The following is a 20,941-nucleotide window of genomic DNA, read 5'->3' as shown; positions in this document are numbered from 1 at the left end:
AACAATCAACTCAACTACTTCTGTCAGACGGAACGTCTTTGAGGGGGTTCCCTTCTTCAAAGATGATCTTGAGCATCAGTCAGAGTGAGCAACAAAGACCCCACATCCTGTTTAATCTAAACACCTGCGTTTTCAAACAAACAACCAAGTTTCAACTAAGAACTCATCGTTTCTGGTATTTAAAAACCATTTAATTCAATTAAATTAACACTATATAAAGGGGCTACTGAAACAACAGTCCACAAATGTCAAAACGTCATGTGGTTTAGGTAAGTCTTATCATCGTCACTGTACTTTTGATATGTGGGTTTTATGAAGGATGTTCTTTGTGAATTATTGTTATCTCTACATCTCCCCACATCAGCCATTGTTTGCGCGAGTGATACCCTGTAGGAGGATTATGCCGTGATGCACTGAGTTACAAAGACTTTGCTACTTTGAAATGTTGTGTCGCTACGTTTCACATTGTCTGCAATTTTTAGAGGTCAAGCTCCCTTTTCATTTTGTGGATCTCATTCTTCAATCTCAAGTAGTCTTTCTGTTTAATAACATTTGGAAAGCTTTGGGGTTTTTTTAACCAACCACATTTTTTTTATTGGGCTCACTTTAACAATCCACAGTTCCTTCACCATTAACTCCAATGCTTGATATTGGGCATTCCTGTTATACTTAAAATTTTGGATTTTGTTAGGCTTCGTAATACACAATATACTCTGAGCTCAACAGACGTTGATTTTGATTTTTGTTGAAGCAAAGAATAAATTCATTTGGAGATCAAACATGTTTTTGCTCCCCTATTTCTCTCCTGCAGTCTCACTGTCAGACAAATTTCCACGGTTAATTTGCATAATTTTTTTTTAAACTACCCAGCAAAAAATAAAAATGACAAATAAATGTTACATTTTAATCCCACTGTCATGTCAATCATCTCTTCAGTCAGTTTACTGCCACGAAGGGGAACGGCGACATCAACAGAATTTGTATCAGTGTTATAGCTGCACTATATTTTTATCACTCACCTTAAATCAGATAAAATACAGTAGAAAACCTTTGGCAGTATTGGAGGTGTGGGCTGCAGGCAGCTTAGGCCTGGTACCAATCTACAACAGAGTCACCACTGCTCAGCGACATGCTTACAGGTGCAACGATCTGTTAATTAAAGAAACAGTGTTTTACAACAATACAATCTCTTTCTAATTGCGTAATTAGATTATAACCAACAGAACAAAATTTTCAAAAAGGTTTTACAGAGGTTCAAACTCAGGATGCACTGAAGAAAGACTGCCAAGCTGCCAAATTAGACCTATTTGTCTCATGAGCTGTTAGATGAATATTTCATATCTGTGAGACACATATTAATTAACAGAAAACTGTGTTTCTTTCATCTGATAGGATTTTTTTTAGGCCCTCTGAGATTGAATGCTATGATGTGGGGGTGGAAGGTTGCTTAATACATTTTAATAACCAGGCGGCTATGTTTGCATTTGTTCATTTTTGACACTGTTAGTTCTGTAGCTGCACAAGGGGTTCATGTCTTTCTGCCACTTCGTCATGTCATAACCTACTGGCCTGAATGAAAGTGAGTTACAGAAGTTATTGTTCTGCTGAATTCTCAGGGGACACTCACCAGAAGAAGGGGGTCAGCCAAGCAGGCAATCCCTTAATTGTTTCAAAATAGAAAACATTCTTTATTGAGGCGGAGGCTTGACCCCCTTTAACTTCCTCCTTCTCTAAATAACCTGTGATTAAAAAAGGAACATCTGGATCGTGGTGTAGATGTCAAAACAGACAAGCATTCCCAAAGAACTCAGCAGGGAGTTTCTAAACTCACATCATAGTTTCAGTACAGCTTTAAGGTTTTCTTGGTTTTGCTGTTGATCCTACTCTACTTATCCATTTGCTGAGTTCATATTAAGAAAACAAAAATTGTCTTCAGAATATGTTTGGCAAGGTGTGTACATTGGGAGTTTGACCGTGGCAGGAAACTTAATTGCCGAGATAAGAACAGATCTTATGACTTCTTTGGTTCTAAGGTTAAACATATAAAACACACCTTGGAATACAATCTACTCTTTTTTTAAATAAAATTATGGGCATTAAGATTTATTTTCTATCAGATCAAACATTGAAAGCACATATTTACTTTACACTGATGTATCTGAGGTTTAATCATGGTGTCATTTCAGAAAAGCTGACATTTGGCTTGAGAAGCTATATTTTTTACCTTTCTTATTGATAAATTAACTGCACTTTGGTCCTAAAAGTTAACAAAGCATGTCCACTGTATTTGCATTGACTGTCCTTTTTTCACCTCACAGGGTTTCTTCAGACGCACAATCAGGCTAAAGCTGGTGTACGATCACTGTGATCTTCACTGTCGCATTCACAAGAAGTCCCGCAACAAATGTCAATACTGCCGTTTCCAGAAGTGTCTCAATGTTGGGATGTCACACAATGGTAAGATTGAGATATCTGGGTTTTTTTTATTCTTAACTCTATCCATTCATGGAAGAATAATGGTGCATAAATAGAAAAAGCTAAGTGCAAACTCTCTGTTTTCATAGGATTTGAAAGTAGCAACAGGTTCTGCTATTCAAATGCACTCAGTACGCAAATTATCAGCAAGTGTTACCATCTCCTTAAAAGCAGAAGTTTGGGCAGCTTGCTGGTTCATAGTTTACAAGTGTGTAACAACACAATCTCAGAGAAGAAATATATCAGCAGTGATCTTAGAGAAGCAATTATAGCTGCTAATAATCAATCTGGAAAGAGCAATAAGGCAATGTCCAAACAATTTGCAGTCCATCATTAAAAAGAAATTATTATAAAATATAAAGTAGAGATTAAGTATAAAGTAGAGATTACTATAAAATAGTAAATGTTTCTGCTAAACATTTAGGAGAGAAACCAAATCTTCCCAGGATTGAAGGTACCAGCAAATTCACCCCAGCTTAGGCCGTGCAATGTGGCCCAAACTGAGTCATGCAACAGTAGCAGGCAACATAATATCAAACATAGCAGCTAATCTACCACACAATTATGGAAAATAATTGTGAGAATTTGCATTTTACAGCACAGTCTGGATCAAAGTCTGGATGGTCACTGTTTTGAAATATTGTGGTAGCATCTTAACCAAATGGTGCACAAACACATTTCCACAATGTTGGAAAGAAACTGAAGCAAAATTTACAGAAATAAAGGGCAAAATTTCTCTGCAGTAATTAGAGACTGAAGTCATATGGAAATAGAGGCTCTAAAAATCTATTAAGTCATATGGTGTACCTAGTTTTTCCACAGCTGTATTGACATGGACATACGTATAAAAAACAAACCGAAAATACTTATATGAGGTACAATGAGGTACATGACAAAGAAAAACGTCCATAGAGTCTGTTGTTTTCCTTTTCTGCTCTATATCTCAGATAGTAACAAAATGCAGTTTGGTGTTGACTGTAAAAAATTTATTTTAATTTTTTGATGTTCTGGTCTGGGAAATGTCTCTACATAACTCCTCTTGCCCCTGATGCCCCTCTGAGAACAGAATACACACTGCTGGCCACACTACTGCACATTTAGTCTTCGAGGTGTGGCCACATGTCTGTAGCTTGTCAGCCCACTGCCCTATAAGTTACCAATAGTTTCTTCTGTGGTCTTGGGTTTTCATCGCAGACGTTGGGTCATGTTTCAGTTCACATCGATGATTCAGTGTACCTGATACCTTACAAAGATGGTCAAAAATGAGGCTGTGGTTAACAGCTAACTCCAAATACTCACTAGTGCGTAAAATTTTTGCTTTCTGGGTTTTTATGACCAAGTGGCAAGACTTTTTAAACAAACGCAGTTAGGTCTCTTGAGGTGCCTGGTGCAGCTTCTGTATACTTGCTGCTTCAGCTGCAAATGTATGCTCCAGATTGCCCAGGGTGATTCTCTATTTGGAAAAAATAATTATGATGTGACAAGAATGTAGGCAGAACAGACTGAACTGATCCCTCTTTATTGGTGGTTGGTCTTAGAGTCCAGAAGAAGGGTTTAATGATCTTTAAGTATCAGATCATTCTGAAAGGAGCTCATAATAGGCAGAAGTGAAAAAATGAAATCTCATCTGAGAATTATTTGATGGAAAAACTGTAAGAAGCATGTTCCGTATAGTCCAAGAGCCTATTCTAATTTGTTCAATGAAGCATAATAGATCCCCTTTAGGCACAGGCCATAGGCCATCTTGCCCATTTTGTACATTTGTAGTTTTGATTGTTTCATACATGTTCTCTTTTTAGGTAAAAAAAATAAATAAAGTCAAGCTGTGCATGCATAATTTAACACAAGCCTATCAATATGTTCACCAAAATCCTGATGATTCTTTCTGCTTCTTCCTGCTTTGTGCTTCACGTTTAGTTTTATTTTAACTGTGTGAAATTTTTTTTTTGCAAAACTTGGATCCACAGCAGAAAATGCAACGTGAAAACAGTGCTGAATGGTGTAATCTTGTCCCTCACCTACTGCTGTTTAGTTGCTGGTTTTTATTTCAGAAGCCATTGTTGGTCACTGAGGCGTGACGGACTCCACCTCTTCACGTGTGTTTGGTGACTGTCTGAACTCACTCGGGTGTGCTCAAGTGTCATTTCCCCAAATTCTCTTGTCCATTTTGTCGTATGTTAGGGTGGGCCAGCCTCAGCCGCTTGAGTCTTTCACCTTTGTTGGATTATTGGCAACTCTTTTTACTATGAAATTACGACAACCTTTTGTAAACCTACCAGAGCAATAACTCATACTTCAGTTAATCCGCCTGTACAAATTTGTACAGCCTGCTGAATATCTTGCATGCAGAATACATGAATCTGCTTGAAATCCCCTCTTAACTGTTGCTTGAGTTACATGCATTCTTAAATGAAAGTTTCAAGAGTGAAAAAGTGAAATCCAGCCATGTTTTTTAATTAATTCTGAGAGTCCTTTGATTTTGTATTTTTACTTCCATTCTGAGAATGGAAGTAAAAATTTGACCTCTGCTGGAAGCTACAGGTGAGACGTGTTAACAAATGAACAGTTATTGCTGCTCAAAATAGCTTTGCAGATGCTGGTGAACTATGAACTCTATTAGAATGAGAATAATTCCTTATTGACTAAAGACAAAATAATCAAATGCAAATATAAAATAAACACGATTAAAGTAATAAATTATAAATTAAATAATACAGATCATCAAAAGCAATAATCTTTAATATTTAAATGAACCTAAGGAAAACTCCTTTGAATTAGCATGCCTTTAACTGCTCTTAAAATGAGTCTAGGTGTAAAAACAAACAACTCTTGTTGTAGAAAGAAGCTATAACAGGAAAAATTAAGCACCTCAAGTTTTATATCTGCTCCCTCAGACTATGCAGGGACTTTGGCTTGATGACATTGGGAACTTGAAGCCTTCAGTCAGTAGAAAGGAGCTTCATCCTTAAGGTGTTAGTCAGGATTGTTTTAATGAATTCTAAAAAGAATTTTCTTTGTGCAAGAATATTTTTTTTTTCTCATCAGCTATTCTTCCTGTTCCATGGAAATGACTTTTTGAGAAAAAATGTCAAGCATTTACTCGAACAATTATCAACTGTCAGATTAAACACACATGGTTTCAGGGTTTAACAGAAAACCTGCCAGACATTCTTCTATCACACCTCAATTACTTCCTTCTTGTCATGCTACATCCAGTTGCTAATGCCTTTCTCTCTGCATTTGTTCACATCATCCTTGTTTTACTGAACAACATTTCAGCAACTTTGATAATGCGCCACAGTGTGGGTGTTTGTTTTATCAATGATTTACATCTCAGAGCCTGTAGTTTCAACTGGTTTCTCCAGCATGCTGTGTCATTGCTTCAGGCTCGTTGCCCAGAGAAATGCACCTCCGCTTTGGTTTTGTGTTGATTTGCCCAAGGTGGGCATCAACCACACACTCGGCATTTCACAATTGCATAAAGCTGCAGCTAAAGAATGCTGCATGTCTAAATTGAGGCGAGGGATAATTAATGATTTCCAACTTTAATGGAACGTCTCGGGTTTCTCACGGCATGGTAATAAATTTCACCTTTCTGATTAGGCTTTACATAAAGTAAAACATCATTTTAAACTTAAAAAACATTGTTGTTGTAGTTAATGTGAAATTATATATACTAGGACATTTTAATGGCTAATTCTACAAACTCACCCACGATACTAAAGTTGGTTATCTGCAGATAGGACCTATTTTGTAGTTGAAACTCAATCAGGGCTCCTTTGTTCAGTTCTTTTAGTTTTAAATGTCAGTTTAATGCCACCTGCAGTGGCAGAAGGAAAGGGGAGGGGAAATAAGATTAGATAAGTGTAGGTCTTTCAGTGAATTATTTAAACCTAGTTGCCAATGCATTATCAAGGTGCAGAACATGTTGAAATGCATCACAAGACACACCTTATAAAAACTCAACAGGACTATTTATTATGTACAGTCGATCTATCCCTTCTCTGACATAGACAGTGAAACTTATTTATAAAAAATGTCTGAGCGCTCTGCTAATTACTCTTACAGGCTGTAATAGTAATTTGTGATTACTATTACAGCCAGTAATCACAAATTGGTTTTCCTGTTCTGGAAATTTTGCCTATGTTTAATTAAATGCTTTGACATCAAGTTTGTTGTATGTTTTGAAACTGGACAAGATTAGTTTTAACAGACAATCGATCAAACCTGAACAGATCTGAGCAACAACACACTTCAATATTTATTTAGGAATTTAAGAACAGAAGCCAAATTTAAAGGAAAATACTTTTTAAAGTAAAGTTTCTGTGTTTCCGTATTTCTTAAATGCAAGAAATGAAATTAGGTCAGTATATCTTTGTTCATATCATTTTTAGCACAAATGCAATTCATTCATAAATAATTTCAGACAGTTTTTTTTTTATTATTTTTATTTGCAGCTTACATGTAGAGTGCTCTGTTCTTATTCACTTTTTGCAGATATTTGTATTTACACTCTCATAACATGGATATTTCTTTCTATTTTCATTTCAAATAAAATAGTGGATAGTGTGTTTAATGTTTTGGATATTTATTTTCTACATGGGCTAACATGCATTTCTGTTTTCTTTCCCAGCCATTCGTTTTGGCCGAATGCCTCAGGCAGAGAAGGAGAAGCTGTTGGCTGAGTTCTCGTCTGACATGGAGCACATGCACCCGGAGGCTGCAGATCTAAGGGCTCTGGCCCGGCATCTGTATGAAGCCTATCTGAAGTATTTTCCTCTTACCAAAGCCAAGGCCAGGGCAATCCTCTCTGGGAAGACGGGAGAAAAAGTGGTAAGAACGGCTGGCCGATTTCCGTTCTGCTTTTATCTCTTTTATCTGTGACTGATTCGTAACATCAGTCACATTAAGACACCACTGCCAATTATACAGCTTTATGAAATATGTAAAATGAATAAACATGATGGAGAATAAATCTTTATTAGTAAACCTAATGTAAACTTGCTCTGTCAAAAGTCTTTAAGTTATGAACTTCTTTTTTTTTAAGTTTACGTGCAGTAGCTGTGCATTCCTGTTCTTTTCTAATCTGAGCTGCTGAACCAGTTTCTGTCTGCTCTGCCTTCTGGCATTGTTGCACATAATAAAAATGTTAAATTCTGCATTTAAAAACTTTGAATTAAGGAAATGTTAAACTTTCCAAAGTGCACATGCAAACATGTTATGGTAAGCACTATTTTTGTTGTGTCACAAAATCCCGTTCAAATGGACACTTTGCAAGTTTTTGTTGTTATTTTGACTGGGGATGTGGTTCAACTGGTTTCTATGTGCTTTGGCTATCATAAAATCTCTGACAGGTGGCTAGACTGGGAAACAAACAGTTTGTTTTACTGTATGCTGTGTCAGTTTTAATGCTGACATATAGTTTACTGAAGCATTTATGAAATTTATTTAAAAAAAACATAAAAAATGTAAGAAATATATGTGTCAAAAAAATAATCTGAGATTTTATCTTTTTTTTTTTTTTTTTTTTACATTTTCTTCAGTTGTTTGACCTCATTGTCCAACATATGGTTGGTTTCAATATACTATTATAGCAGCCACTACACTCTGTTTTATTATTTTTCTAGACTAAAGTGTTTTTTTGCCATGCAGTAAAGCAAAACTTTCAAGTTAAATGTCTAATAAGTTTTACAGATTGTGCGTCATGACATTATGAATCAGCGAAACATAATGAAAAATCTCTTAAATTTGTAATTCTGTACAAAATAATTTCAATACCAAATGAATAAGAAATAACAAAGGATTAAAAGAATATTGTTAATTCTGTAGTTTTTCTTTATGCTATTTTTAAAGCTTTTGCAGCAGCGCTAGGTTTTTCTTCTGTTGGTAAACTCTGATGACCTCAAGGTTGCTCTGCATCTCTTTGTTCAGCTTGTTATGACTGTTCGCCTCAGCCATAGCCACCAAATGACACTGGCTCAGCATTTTGTTTGAAGCACTCCTTGCTCATTTACGAAATCATTGCGTACCTCCTTAAACAAATTAGGAGTAAATAATTTTAGCTTTTGTGGAATATTTACATTTTTTTAGCATCCAAGGTCGAGATATTAGTTGTTGTTTGATAATGTTTAACTGCAGTTAGGAAACAAAGAAGGATTTTTTTCTTTGTAGAAAATCACAAAAGTAGACAGTAAGAGAGGATGGCTCAACATATTTGTGATAAAGTCATGCTGACGGTTAAGGATGGCTACCTTTTACCAGACAATTGTGTTTTGAATATTGTTGAAGTGGTATAGTTGCATCTGGAATATTAAAACTTTGACATCAGTGCAAAACACAATGGCCACTCAAGACAGACGTGCTGTCAGCAAGTATCCAGCCTAAATGAGAGTTTAATCCCATGAAGAAGGAGAAGGTCCTGTTGGAGACATTCGGGTCCCGTTGTGACCGGCATTATTACTGACTGAGTACTCTCATTTATCACCAACTATTGTATCCCCTGTTTGCAAGTTGAACAGTGTTAGGTTTCACTGCAAACAGAAAGTAAAACGTTGAACTGGTTTTAGTGAATAAAAACAGTTGGAATGCTTTTGCAATTACAAAAATCTTCTGTATGTGTATGTGCAGCCTTTCATCATTCATGACATGAAGTCTCTAATAGAAGGGGAGCAATTCATCAACTGTAGGCAGATACCAGCCCAGGAACACCAGCAGATGTCCACCGTTACAGTTGGAGGTTAGTAAAACCTCAATCTATTATAGATTTTTAGATGGTCAAATAAAGTTACAATTTTATATATATATATATATATATATATATATATATGTGTGTGTGTTCTCCAGTGTACCTAAGAACAAGGATCTTTTGCAAGATATATATATACAAAATATTTCTTTAAAAACCTGCATTGAGTTTATTGTCTGCAAGCAATTTTAGTGAATCATAATAGCTTTTCTTATGAACATTACCTCTTTGCATTCAACAAGTCACATATTTCGTAAATATTTTGAGCTTAAAGTTAAATTTGAACAAGCTGTTTCAAGTCTTTTCCATGTTTATATTTAACTACCAACAGCCTAAAATGCTTCATTGACTCACAGCTAAGAATCAGAGTGAAAAAAATAAGGTAATATTTCTTTGGTTAGAAAAAAGATAAGAGATCAAAAGATAGTCGGCTTTGCACACACAACAATAAAGAAACTAAAATTATGCAGATTTTTGCCCTGATACTTACAACATGATTAATCATCATTGAAACCACAATTATGCCCACTACTATTCGTAGACCAGGTAAATAAAGATTTTAAGTTGTTTTTAGTCACCCTTGATGTTTGTTTCTGATTGGAAATCACACAAGAATGCCTCTAAAATTAAAATAAAACAATTTACCAATGGACAAATATTTATTTATTCACCATCTTTGTGTATGTTTCTACTGGTGTTATAATGACTTAGCTCTGGTGTTGACCTTCAAGTCTTTTATTTTGCTGGGTTTCCATGCCATCACCCTAATCTCCACAGATTCTCTATCAGGCTCAAATCTGGACTTAAACTGGCCCAGTCCAAAATCTTGATAGTCATTATCAAACGAAAGATTTTCTTAGGAATAAAAGTTTATTTTAAATCTTCAAATTTGCCATTAGTATGAATAACCTTTGGTGTACTTCAAGCACTGTTATACATTTCACGGTTTCAGGAATCCCAGGAGCCCACTCAGGGTCAGATTATGGAGCTTTGGGAACGGGGATCCATGGACTGTCTCCTGATGGGGCGGAGCTACGTTTCTTCAAAAGCTGTCAGTCACGCTCTGCAGAAGCAGTAAGAGAAGTGACAGAATTTGCAAAGAGCATACCAGGATTCATCAATCTGGATCTCAATGATCAAGTAAGAAAACCAATCTTTTGGGTAAAATTGACTTTTTTGTTTGATCATGTTATAATGTTATTCCTTCATTAGAAATATAACTTCCGCGATGAGCAAAACGGTTATAAATGGCATAATGGAGTGTTGGAAAGAGCAGGAGCTACTTAAAGAGACAGAAGCTCAATTAAAATTTTTAGAACAACTGAAGATAATACTTGATTGTGCACTATGTGCATGGAAAATACATACAACCCCTTAAGGGGAAACTTTTGAGAGTCCAAAAAAAACAAATAAAGCACAGAGTAGAAGAGCATGGAGCAAGCTGTATGTAGCACAGGGTTATTGTAACAAAGACCTTTTGTATATTTGCTGAGGGTGGAGTGATGAGAGATCCAGAGCCAAAAACCAAACAGTAAATGAAGGAATAAATACATATTAAAAATTGAGACCATACACACCCTCTTCAGGGTCCTTGAGGGTGCATGGGAGTTTGCTGGGTTGAAAATCATCACCTCTAGTCTATGGTCTTGAGTCAGAAAAGGGAAGAGTGCCTTCTCAAGATGTCAGAGAAGAGCTGAGGAGTTCAAGTGTCAAAGGTTTTCATTCAAGAATGAGGAAAAATGGAGAGGAAGAGGGGAATTGTTGTGGCTGCAGTGATGGGAATACTTTACCAGTCTTTCATGGTGAAGAGAGAGCTGAGTCTGGTCACAAGTGCTGGCTAGAAAGAACAAGATTACAGATACAAGTGTTTACAAGTGTGCATGAGTCCCTTTATCAATAGGATGAAAAGTTCAGTTATGTAACGGGCACATCTCACTGTGAGGAGACCCAGAGAACCACAGATAAAAACCAATAATTACTACGAATCCCTGTATTGTGACTACTTATCCATGGTCAGTGGATGGATAAGTGGATCTCTTTGCTAAAAGTGGATTTGTATTGAATGAAACACTTTATTGAATTAAAGCGTTCCAAATTACACCTCAGTCGATTAAACTGCTTCCAGTTTCAGCCACATTAAGATTTCTGAAGGTGGCTGATGTTAAGAGTTTCTTTGTGAGAAACATAATTAAGATGTAGGAACTAATAAAACATGATCTATTAGTATTTCGTTGTATCCTCTACATGTTTTTAAATATCTCACCACTGGGGGCAGGGACCCATCTTCAGAGCTTCTTTTTAACCAGTAAATATTTTTGTCCAGGTGACGTTGCTGAAATACGGAGTGATTGAAGTATTGATCATCATGATGTCGCCTCTGATGAACAAGGATGGCACCCTGATCTCCTACGGACAGATCTTCATGACGCGGGAGTTTCTCAAGAGTCTCAGGAAACCTTTCTGTCAGATGATGGAGCCAAAGTTTGAGTTTGGAGTCAAGTTTAACACGCTGGAGCTTGATGACAGCGACATGGCGCTGTTTTTGGCTGTTATTATCCTCAGTGGGGGTGAGTGTTCACTATTTGTCAGGGAATGTTATTATCTAATAGGAGGTTTAATGATTTTTTTCTAAGTTGTGCAATTTTACTTATTTTTTTAGGGTTTTGTTGAGTCTGATACAAATCCTGGAAGCAGGGGGCAATTTTTAAACTTCCTGTGCCCAGAACAAAACAATAAATCATCACACTGCTGCCATTAAAACCACTAAAACCAATCTGTTTTACACCAAAGCGAAGCAAACCACTTCCTGTTAAAACAATATGTTTCAAAATTGTATGTTATACCCCAATTCATTGATTTCATCTCTATGCAAAAATGTCTTAAATGTAATATTTATCTCCCATTTACTGCCAGTGAAAATGTTTCTTTTTATTAAAAAAAGACTTTATGTCCACACAGAGATCTAAGGTATTTCCTGTCCACAACTTATTATCCTTTAATGATAAACATGTTATCTGTAGGCAGTCTTAAGCCATTTATCAAGTTACTAAATGGGTAGTAACTTGTAACTTGTTCTCATGTGTTTTCTGTTTCACACGAGAACAATAAAACGCTGCACCGCAAGAGTCAGGAATCAATAACTGCAAAAGTTGCACTTGTGATGAGGGAGAAATGACAAGAGAGGTGAGGTTTCAGAGATGACCACAGGAGTGAACAACAATCACGTCGCTCCCACTTGTGCACGTTTCTATACCAGCCGTGAAGATTTAGAGTAAAAGGAAAAGTACAGGTGGGAAAAAGCGTGAAACTTTTGGTCTTCAGTTCTCACACTTATGTGTTCAGTTTCCTAGAAGCAAACATCAGGAAGTCAAAGCGTTTCACTCGTGTAATTAGGCAATCCCTCATATCTGAACAGAGCTTTCTGGGTTTGTTCAGTCCTGCTGATTATTAGTGCAGATATACTTGATAAAAACCTGACTTTGAACATTATTAAGATTACAATCCAACAATAAGCTAAATTATTAACTTAAATGTTTGTTTATGGCTTAATAAGCAGCTTTTTGTAAAAAGCAGAAAACCAACTCCCTAATAAGAAAGGATTTCAAAGCCTTTAGGACTCCATGTTTTGTGTCTTCAATTCAGTTTATCTATATTGTGTCAACTCATGATGACACACCACCTTAATACACTTTACAAAAAACAATTCAATCCAATCATACATACAATCCAATTGATCCGACTTATCAACAATGTTCAAATTGGTTAAAAATTTTCTCTAAGGAAAGACAGCAGAGTGCTTTAAATCATATGTAAATTTTATTACCTCATATCCTAACCACGCTTTAACCTTCCCTACTACATTATTCCTAACATGTCGATGTGTCCCTTGGTCTGTGTGAGTTTTTTTATTAACTAATGTTCTCCAAGGAACTTTTGAGACTTTCACAGAACAGCTGTATTTATATATGGATTAAATTACATCTAGGTGGACTCCATTGAATGCAGAAGATAATGGTTGCTCTGATTTTGAGGTGCATTGTGTAATGATATCAGTGTGAGATCTGTTACTAATTGATCCCCTGTGTCTCTGTGTCCCGTCCAGACCGTCCCGGCCTGCTGAACGTGAAGCCCATCGAGCAGCTTCAAGAGACAGTGCTCCATTCGCTGGAGCTGCAACTGAAGCTCAGCCATCCAGACTCTCTGCAGCTGTTTGCCAAGCTGCTCCAGAAGATGACGGACCTGCGTCAGATAGTCACTGACCATGTGCACCTCATCGAGCTGCTGAAGAAGACCGAGGTGGATATGCTCCTACACCCTTTGCTGCAAGAGATCATGAAGGACTTGTATTAGAGCTCAAAAGCAAAAGAGGACAAGCGCTGTAATGTGAAGAAAAGCCAAGACTGTTAAATCATGAATTGAAATTAATCATTTACCAGAAGGTGGAGAAATAACAGGAACACAAAAATCAAGAAAAGAAATGAAATTTTTTATCTGTTTCTAGACAGTCTCAATGTGATTAATTTGTGGCACACAGTAATTTGTCTACCACAGAGCCCAAACATTTCATTACGTTCTGTCTGCCAACTTCAGTATGAAACTACCACCTTTTGCAGCAAAGTGCCGATGACTAACAGAAAGAGAGGGAACTATCACTTAGCAAACTTAATGCAAAAATTCTTCGTGCTTCATCACTGTCAAAGTGTCACGTGCCTTAAAGGGAAACATTTTTCACACCTCATCACTCACAGCACTTCTTGTTGTTTTGCTTGTTTCTTCACAACCATCCACAGAGATCAGCAGTGCACGTACATACATCAGTATCTCTGTGAACACGCACAAATGCATGAATGCTCACATGCGTAAAATTGTGCACAGTCGTTTTCTGTTTTGGCGTCAGGGTGAAGGTGCTATCTCATTTTAATCAGCTGCATCCAAAAACAGAAATCAGATTAGTGCTTATAACTTATTCTGGTCCCATACACCACTTAGAAACTTTGAGAAAGTAAGTGTCAGCTAACAGAGGGCACACAGCAGGAATGATGTTGGCTCTAACGTATGCCTTAACCATCAAATGTTTAGCATTTTTAAAGAGATCTAATGTTGTTCTTAAACATATTGTACATATTCAGTGTATATTATATGTAATCGCTCATTTTGTTTCCATTTGTATGAAATTATTGAACCAAACTTGCTTTTGAGCCTTTAGATTCAGCAACTTGGTTCGATTCTAATTTTTCAATGTGAAATTTTTTTGTATCTATTTCAGTCCATATTTTTGTGCAGGCAAAAAAACTGGATTCTTACCTACTGGGGAGATAGAGTGAGAAATTACCTGTAAATAAAATATTTTTTAACTTTTCTTACTTGGAGTCTGTTTCTTGCTTAAGGACAATCAACAATGCATCAAAGCTATTTTCAACTATCTATAACCATCACTTTAGTAATAAAGCTGGAAGATGAATATCTGCCCCAATCTCAAGTCTTTTGCAGTCACATTTCAGCAATGTTTTTTTTTTCTTTTGCATTTAACGTCTGTGCAAGGCAAGAAAGTGTGCATCAGCATATTTGGCTCAGGTCACTGAGGTCCAAACTATTTCCAAATATCTTCCTTGGAGGCATTGCTCAGACACTTTCAAATCTAGTTTTACAGTCATGACATCAGCTGTCTTCCGTGCCTATTACCAAATACTTCTAAACACACACACACACACCCCCGCTGCTGCCATTGCAACATCTGAGCTATGCTGGTCCGGAAGACCAGAGTCTGTGGGCTCTAATTTCATCTGCAGGAAGGGAAGTTGGTTTACTTTATGAAGGTTGTGTTTTTTAGATTTAAAACTTTCTTCTGGTTAGAGTATAACTCCTTTTCATCCCATTTTATACTTTTGACAGCTTAGAGAGTTTTGGTATTAGAATAGGTTACAGGAGAGATTGCGTGCAAAGCAGAGGTCAGAGTAACATTCAAACTCCGGACATTAAACTTTAACCCAGCGAGACACTGGGTCACTTTCATAAACTTTCATTTACACAAAGCTTCCTCAGCGTCTGGTCAGATTGTCATTGCATGTTGTTTTTCTAACTCATGCCAGGTGCTTTATGTCAGGGAAGTTAGCCTGGAGGCTCAATTCCTATTTATGTCAAGTTCAATCTGAACTACATTAGACAATTCCCTCAGTGTATAGTACCGAAGCTCTTAAAAATATGTACATATCTCTAATCAATCACTGTTTCCTTTTTCTGTTGTAGTGTATTTTAATCACCCATTCATTCAAGTCAGTTGTTTGAAAGCAAGGAAAGATCTGGAATATGGGACACTGAGAACTACTGATATAAGCCCAGAGATACGTTCACACCACCAAACACATTTTGCGCGTCAAGCACGTCTGGTTTACATTCAAAGTCTATGTGAAGGAGCATCGAGGGCCCATCACGCTGCATTTTGAGTGTCTAGCTCTGCACGATTTGAAGCATATCGCACATTAGACACGTCAAGCGCATCAAACAAATAAAAGAAAAGAACCTCTAAAGCTATTTTGACATGTCTGATGTGCCCTCAGCGTGCCTCCACATAGACCTCAATGTTAACCAGAAGCGCAAAACGCGGTTGGAATAGAGCAAAATGCCATGCGTCTGCAGTCAAAGTGCACATGAGTCGAACCTGAAGCGTTGGACCCGTTTGGTGTGAACACACCGTAGCACTGAGTCATGTAGAACATAAACAGATTGGATTCTCATGAACTTGTTAAAATTCTGTCATGTATGACGAGAATATTTGAAGCTAGTTAAACTTGTTTTTGTGTCCTTTGGGCGGCTGTTAATCAGTGGATACGGTAATTGTGTTGCAATCTGAAGGTTTTATTCAAGCTTCCTGCTTCCTGTTGCATCTTGATGCTCCCCTAAACAAGACCCTTATCCCAGGGTTGCCCACCAACCTGTATATCTGTGTATGAATGTGAGTGTCATCAGATGTGGACAGTATAATTAAAAGTCTGAAAGAAATTCAATCCATTGTTAGTTTGCATCATTTTTCCTCTTGCTCGCAGCTTTCAAGCTCATCCTGCTTATTCAACATGTGTCATAGGCAAAAGTTTCCCAATAACTTATACTTTACTTTCTCCAGCATTGACACTAAATATTACTGAATAGAAAATGTTGTCTTTCATTCATTTTCTAGACAGTGAACCAGGACAACCATTCAGAGATTTGTTGATTCTGTTAGTCTTATTTTTTATATTTATGTTGCAAAAAGCTCCAAGAAGCTTTTCCATGTTTTGGTAAGTTGCTGCTGAGGTCAGTGGGTTAAAAGAGTATTTTCTCTTGAAACAACTTAACAAAAAAAACCGAGCATCAGAACTGTGAAGGTAAGCCAAAATGTACAATTGTGTTGCCCGAAAACCTGAAAAACACTTTTAAAAAGGTCCAAGAAAAGTTGTTTGAATGATTAAAAAAAAAAAAAAAAGAATTGTTAGATGGCCGTGGTTTTGGAGAAACAGAAAATAGCACTTTAATGTATTTAAATCAAAACTGTAAGTTAGTTTTAGGCTAGTTTAGCTGTATAGTTTGGGAACATGTTTTATTGCCTTTTTGATCAAGTACTCATCAGTAAAACAAAATTGTTTGTTTGTTTGTTTGTTTTTTTGTTTGTTTGTTTGTTTGTTTGTTTGTTTTCCCCCCAAGGACGAAAAACCTTCACAGCAACCCTCGAAAAAGTCCTAATTGAACTTCTACCAAACTGATAAACTGTTACACCAGTTTTCAAACAAATATTTAAAAAACAATAACTGTGTAATGTGCACTGTCTACATTGCAGACAACTTTAATTTGCTTAGGGTTCCTAATACTGAATTTAAATTCAAGGTTATTTTCACAGGAACAACTATTTAAGGAAACAGATTTTGATATAATTACAGAAAAAACCTGGAGGGTCTAAATAGAAGATAGTCAACAAGTAACTCAGATCTAGATGGATCATACTAATGGTTGTTTCAAGCAGAAGGAGACATCCTTACTTTAACCAAGGCTGTCATTTCCAATTCTAACTTAGTAGTATGAAAAGAAATAGTTATAGATTAGTTTTCGGTCTACGTCTATGACAACAAGGTCTATTCTCTTACAGTGTATTCCTGGGATGAAAAATACCTTTGTCTTTTCTGCAATAAGCTGCAAGAAGTTCCAAAGAAAATTCTATCACTGCATTAGAACGTGCCACTTGTCCCTGTAAATTGATGTCTGGATAGGATACATTTGATTAATAAGACGATAAAATGAAAACTTTATCCTGATTAAGAGAAGTCACATGTTGCTTTTCAAAAAAACCCAAATTGTTTTCTTTTTAGTGAGGGAGGAACAAGTTAAATTACAGTATATTTCTGGACTTTTCCCTCAGCGAGCAAACACAAATACTTCCATTAAAAATGCAAGCCAGTATTTGTATAATTTTTTATTTTTTTTTTTCAAATTAAAAGAGAAATAATCTTTTAACCTTTTGTGAAAATAAATCATCCCTGGCCTCCTCAACCAGTGTTGATGTTTCTCAGGTTTTAATAGGAACATATGGGGATGAGTAAGTGAGCTGTTAACAGGGGAAACTCAGCTGAACTGTTGGGAGAAGATCCTGTAGGACGTGAGAAACAGAAAGAAGGAGAAGTTTGATTCTAAAAATAAGACTTTGTATTGGCACATTACAGTGGGGGGTTTTGGCTCAGAGTTGGAGAATCTCTGTGGACGGCTGACGGTAACGGTAATTAACTGTATTATTTATTTAATGTTGAGTCAGCATATCCTCACTTTGTTGGATCCGGTCTCTGCTGACTGAGCTCTGCCAAGATTCCTGCAAAGATCCGCTAAATAATATTCAGAAAGCATATTTCTGTTGGCCAGACTAAGCACGTTCAAAGAAAGCTTGTGTGATTTGTACAAGGATCCTTTGTTTATGTTTAAGGTCCTTAAGAAATGTAAGGGTTTTTGTTTGTTTTTTTTTTGTTGTTTTTTTTTTTGCTTGTTTTGTTTTGGGTTTTTTAAATGTATTTATTTGTTTTATTATTTGTTTTTGTTTTTTTGAGTATAAGAGATCTTTTACTTCTGCCAGGCTAAAATACATATCTGTTTTCTTATTCAGGCTTCAATGTTTTATATTGAAGTGATACATCTGGCAGTGTGCTAATGAAAATATCTTTGAAGATGTTAATTCATCAAATCTGATACTTGTATAGAAAACACCACACGAATTTATAATAAGGTGTTAAACTCAAGAACTGATTTAACATACTGATTTATACGTCTCAAGTCTCTAATACATCACTTTCAACAATTAGATTTTACACAGCCACCAAACGTAAAAGTGGATTTGAACAAAATAAGGAACGGTTTGAGTGACTCATATGCACATAAGTACACTGTGCTTTTACAAGATTAAAACAACTGCTCAATTACAAAGACAGTGGCTCTAACGAGGAGAGTTATTGTTACCATGGGCAGGGCACCCTTACACGGTCTGTTATTGAGCAGAGATTCCAGAACACTCTAGAATTTGCCTCTCAAGCCTTTTCACTTTTCATTTTTTTCACATGAGCTGTACAAGGCAACAATATTGTTCCTGTAAATCAGGAATAACCAGGAAATGCAACATCCTTATTCCACAGAAAATTGGGTTGTATCTGGTAGGACTTGTCTGTACAAAATGTTTACCACATGCAACATTTTAAAGAAAAAAATGTGCTTCATGTTTTAATCATTGTTTTCATAGGCACAGGAATATTAATATGTTCTCTTTTTTGTTCCAAAAAGGTCTTCCATGTTTATGAATGATGACATCAGAATCATAGTTTACATTTAAAATCTGACATCAGAGATTAATCTTTGATGCTACAACAAAACTATTCTGTTCAATGTATGCGGCAATGTTTTGAAATTCCCAGACAAGTCCAAGTCATGCCCAAAGGTAAACCTGGAGTCAAATGGATTTTCATTCACTTTCCAACTGTGTGAAACTGAAACTGTTTCCCGAGGTCACTGCCGTGGGTTGCTTCCTGATTTCATTGATCTAACAAGATTACTGACGTTAATTCCTTAAAATATTTAAAATCTGATCAGTCATCTGCAGCATTGATCTGAAAAAAGTTTCTGTCCTTGAGGATCCCCAAAGACAAAATACATAAATCTGCTCTTACTATTGTTGGCTTTACCACTGACATGCATCCGTGACCAGAAATTAGATGGTTAGATGACGTGAAAATTGGTAGGAAACCAAATGACGGCATGAAGAACATTGTGTTTCACTGCCATGTTGTAACAAAGAAAAAAATTTTGAGATGTCACATACGATGTAGTTCGTCCCACCAGCATTACCTCTGTCAGGTACATTTTTTCCAACGTGTTGCTTCACCACTAATTAAGTGGACGGAAGTGAGACACGTCATTCATAGTTTCTTCTTAAGTAGTTTCAACTTTGTCACGTCAACACTTTCTCTGTCAAGTACTAAAGGCTTGGAGAGTCTAAAATCATAACATCTTTTACAGAAACTCTACAGCTTAGGTATTTTTACCTATTTCTTAAGATTTGTGAAAAACAGAGAAAAATAATTTTTTTGAAGATTTTTTGAAAGTTAATGAAATAGAGAGTAAATAAACTAGAGTTCTACTAATTCACATCATCTTTTGAAGATTCTTCATATAGAAAAAATAATTCTGAAAAACATTATATATATATATCCATCCATCCATTTTCCGTTCACCCTCGGGAGGATTGCTGGTGCCTATCTCCAGCTATATAGATATATATAGATCTATATGTACATATAGATCTATATCTATCTATATATATATATATATATATATATATATAGAGAGAGAGAGAGAGAGAGAGATCTATATATACATATAGATATATATACATATATCTATCTATCTAGATAGATAGATAGATAGATAGATAGATAGATAGATAGATAGATAGATAGATAGATAGATAGATAGATAGATAGATAGATAGATAGATAGATAGATAGATAGATAGATAGATAGATAGATAGATAGATAGATAGATAGATAGATAGATAGATAGATAGATAGATAGATAGATAGATAGATAGATAGATAGATGATATGAATGGATAGATAGATAGATAGATAGATAGATAGATGGATGGATAGATAGATGGATAGATAGATAGATGGATGGATGGATAGATAGATGATAGATAGATAGATAGATAGATAGATAGATAGATAGATAGATAGATAGATAGATAGATAGATAGATAGATAGATAGATAGATAGATAGATAGATAGATAGATAGATAGATAGATGCTTCACTGTCAGGGCTGGTGTTCATGAAAATGATACAACACCTCCCTCTGCTGATACTGCTCACTTTCAAGTCTCACAATAGGAGGAGTGTCCTGACCTTAACCAAACTGTCAGCTGTCCCAACTCCACAGCTGCTGATCCCATGGGAGATTAATGTTCACTCTTATCTGTACAGATGACCTAAACGTCGCTAGTATATTGGCTCAAGAATGGGTCAATTGTTTCAGGTCACAGACAGATTCAAGTCAGCATGAAGAAGTAAATATTTGCCCATCCATTTACTTGTTACAGATTGTGGGTAAACACATCTTGATGTGAAGGAGCGGCTGTTGTATTGTTGCAGCTGGTTGGGCTGCTGAGAGAGAGGAGCAATGGAGGCCAGAAACAATAATGCAGTGGACATGCAGGACTG

General features: G+C 36.2%; 1 protein-coding gene across 2 annotated transcripts in view; it reads left to right on the top strand.

Moving 5' to 3' along the window:
* pparg (peroxisome proliferator-activated receptor gamma) overlaps positions 1-14,579 on the top strand; it is a 42,225-nt gene extending 27,646 nt beyond the window's left edge. For both annotated transcript variants that reach the window (XM_044123478.1, XM_044123479.1), the window contains exons 4-9: positions 2,319-2,457; positions 7,109-7,308; positions 9,103-9,211; positions 10,173-10,360; positions 11,544-11,787; positions 13,323-14,579. In XM_044123478.1, coding sequence (XP_043979413.1) covers positions 2,319-2,457; positions 7,109-7,308; positions 9,103-9,211; positions 10,173-10,360; positions 11,544-11,787; positions 13,323-13,570 — 1,128 coding nt within the window. In that variant the 3' untranslated portion in view covers positions 13,571-14,579. The remainder of the gene's footprint in view (positions 1-2,318; positions 2,458-7,108; positions 7,309-9,102; positions 9,212-10,172; positions 10,361-11,543; positions 11,788-13,322) is intronic.
* The last annotated feature ends 6,362 nt before the right edge of the window (positions 14,580-20,941 follow it).

This window comes from Gambusia affinis, linkage group LG07 (assembly GCF_019740435.1).
Source record: "Gambusia affinis linkage group LG07, SWU_Gaff_1.0, whole genome shotgun sequence".
In the NCBI taxonomy this organism is placed as follows: Eukaryota; Metazoa; Chordata; class Actinopteri; order Cyprinodontiformes; family Poeciliidae; genus Gambusia; species Gambusia affinis.
Note: the sequence above shows the minus strand (reverse complement) of the source record. Positions and strands in the feature narration are given on the sequence as shown.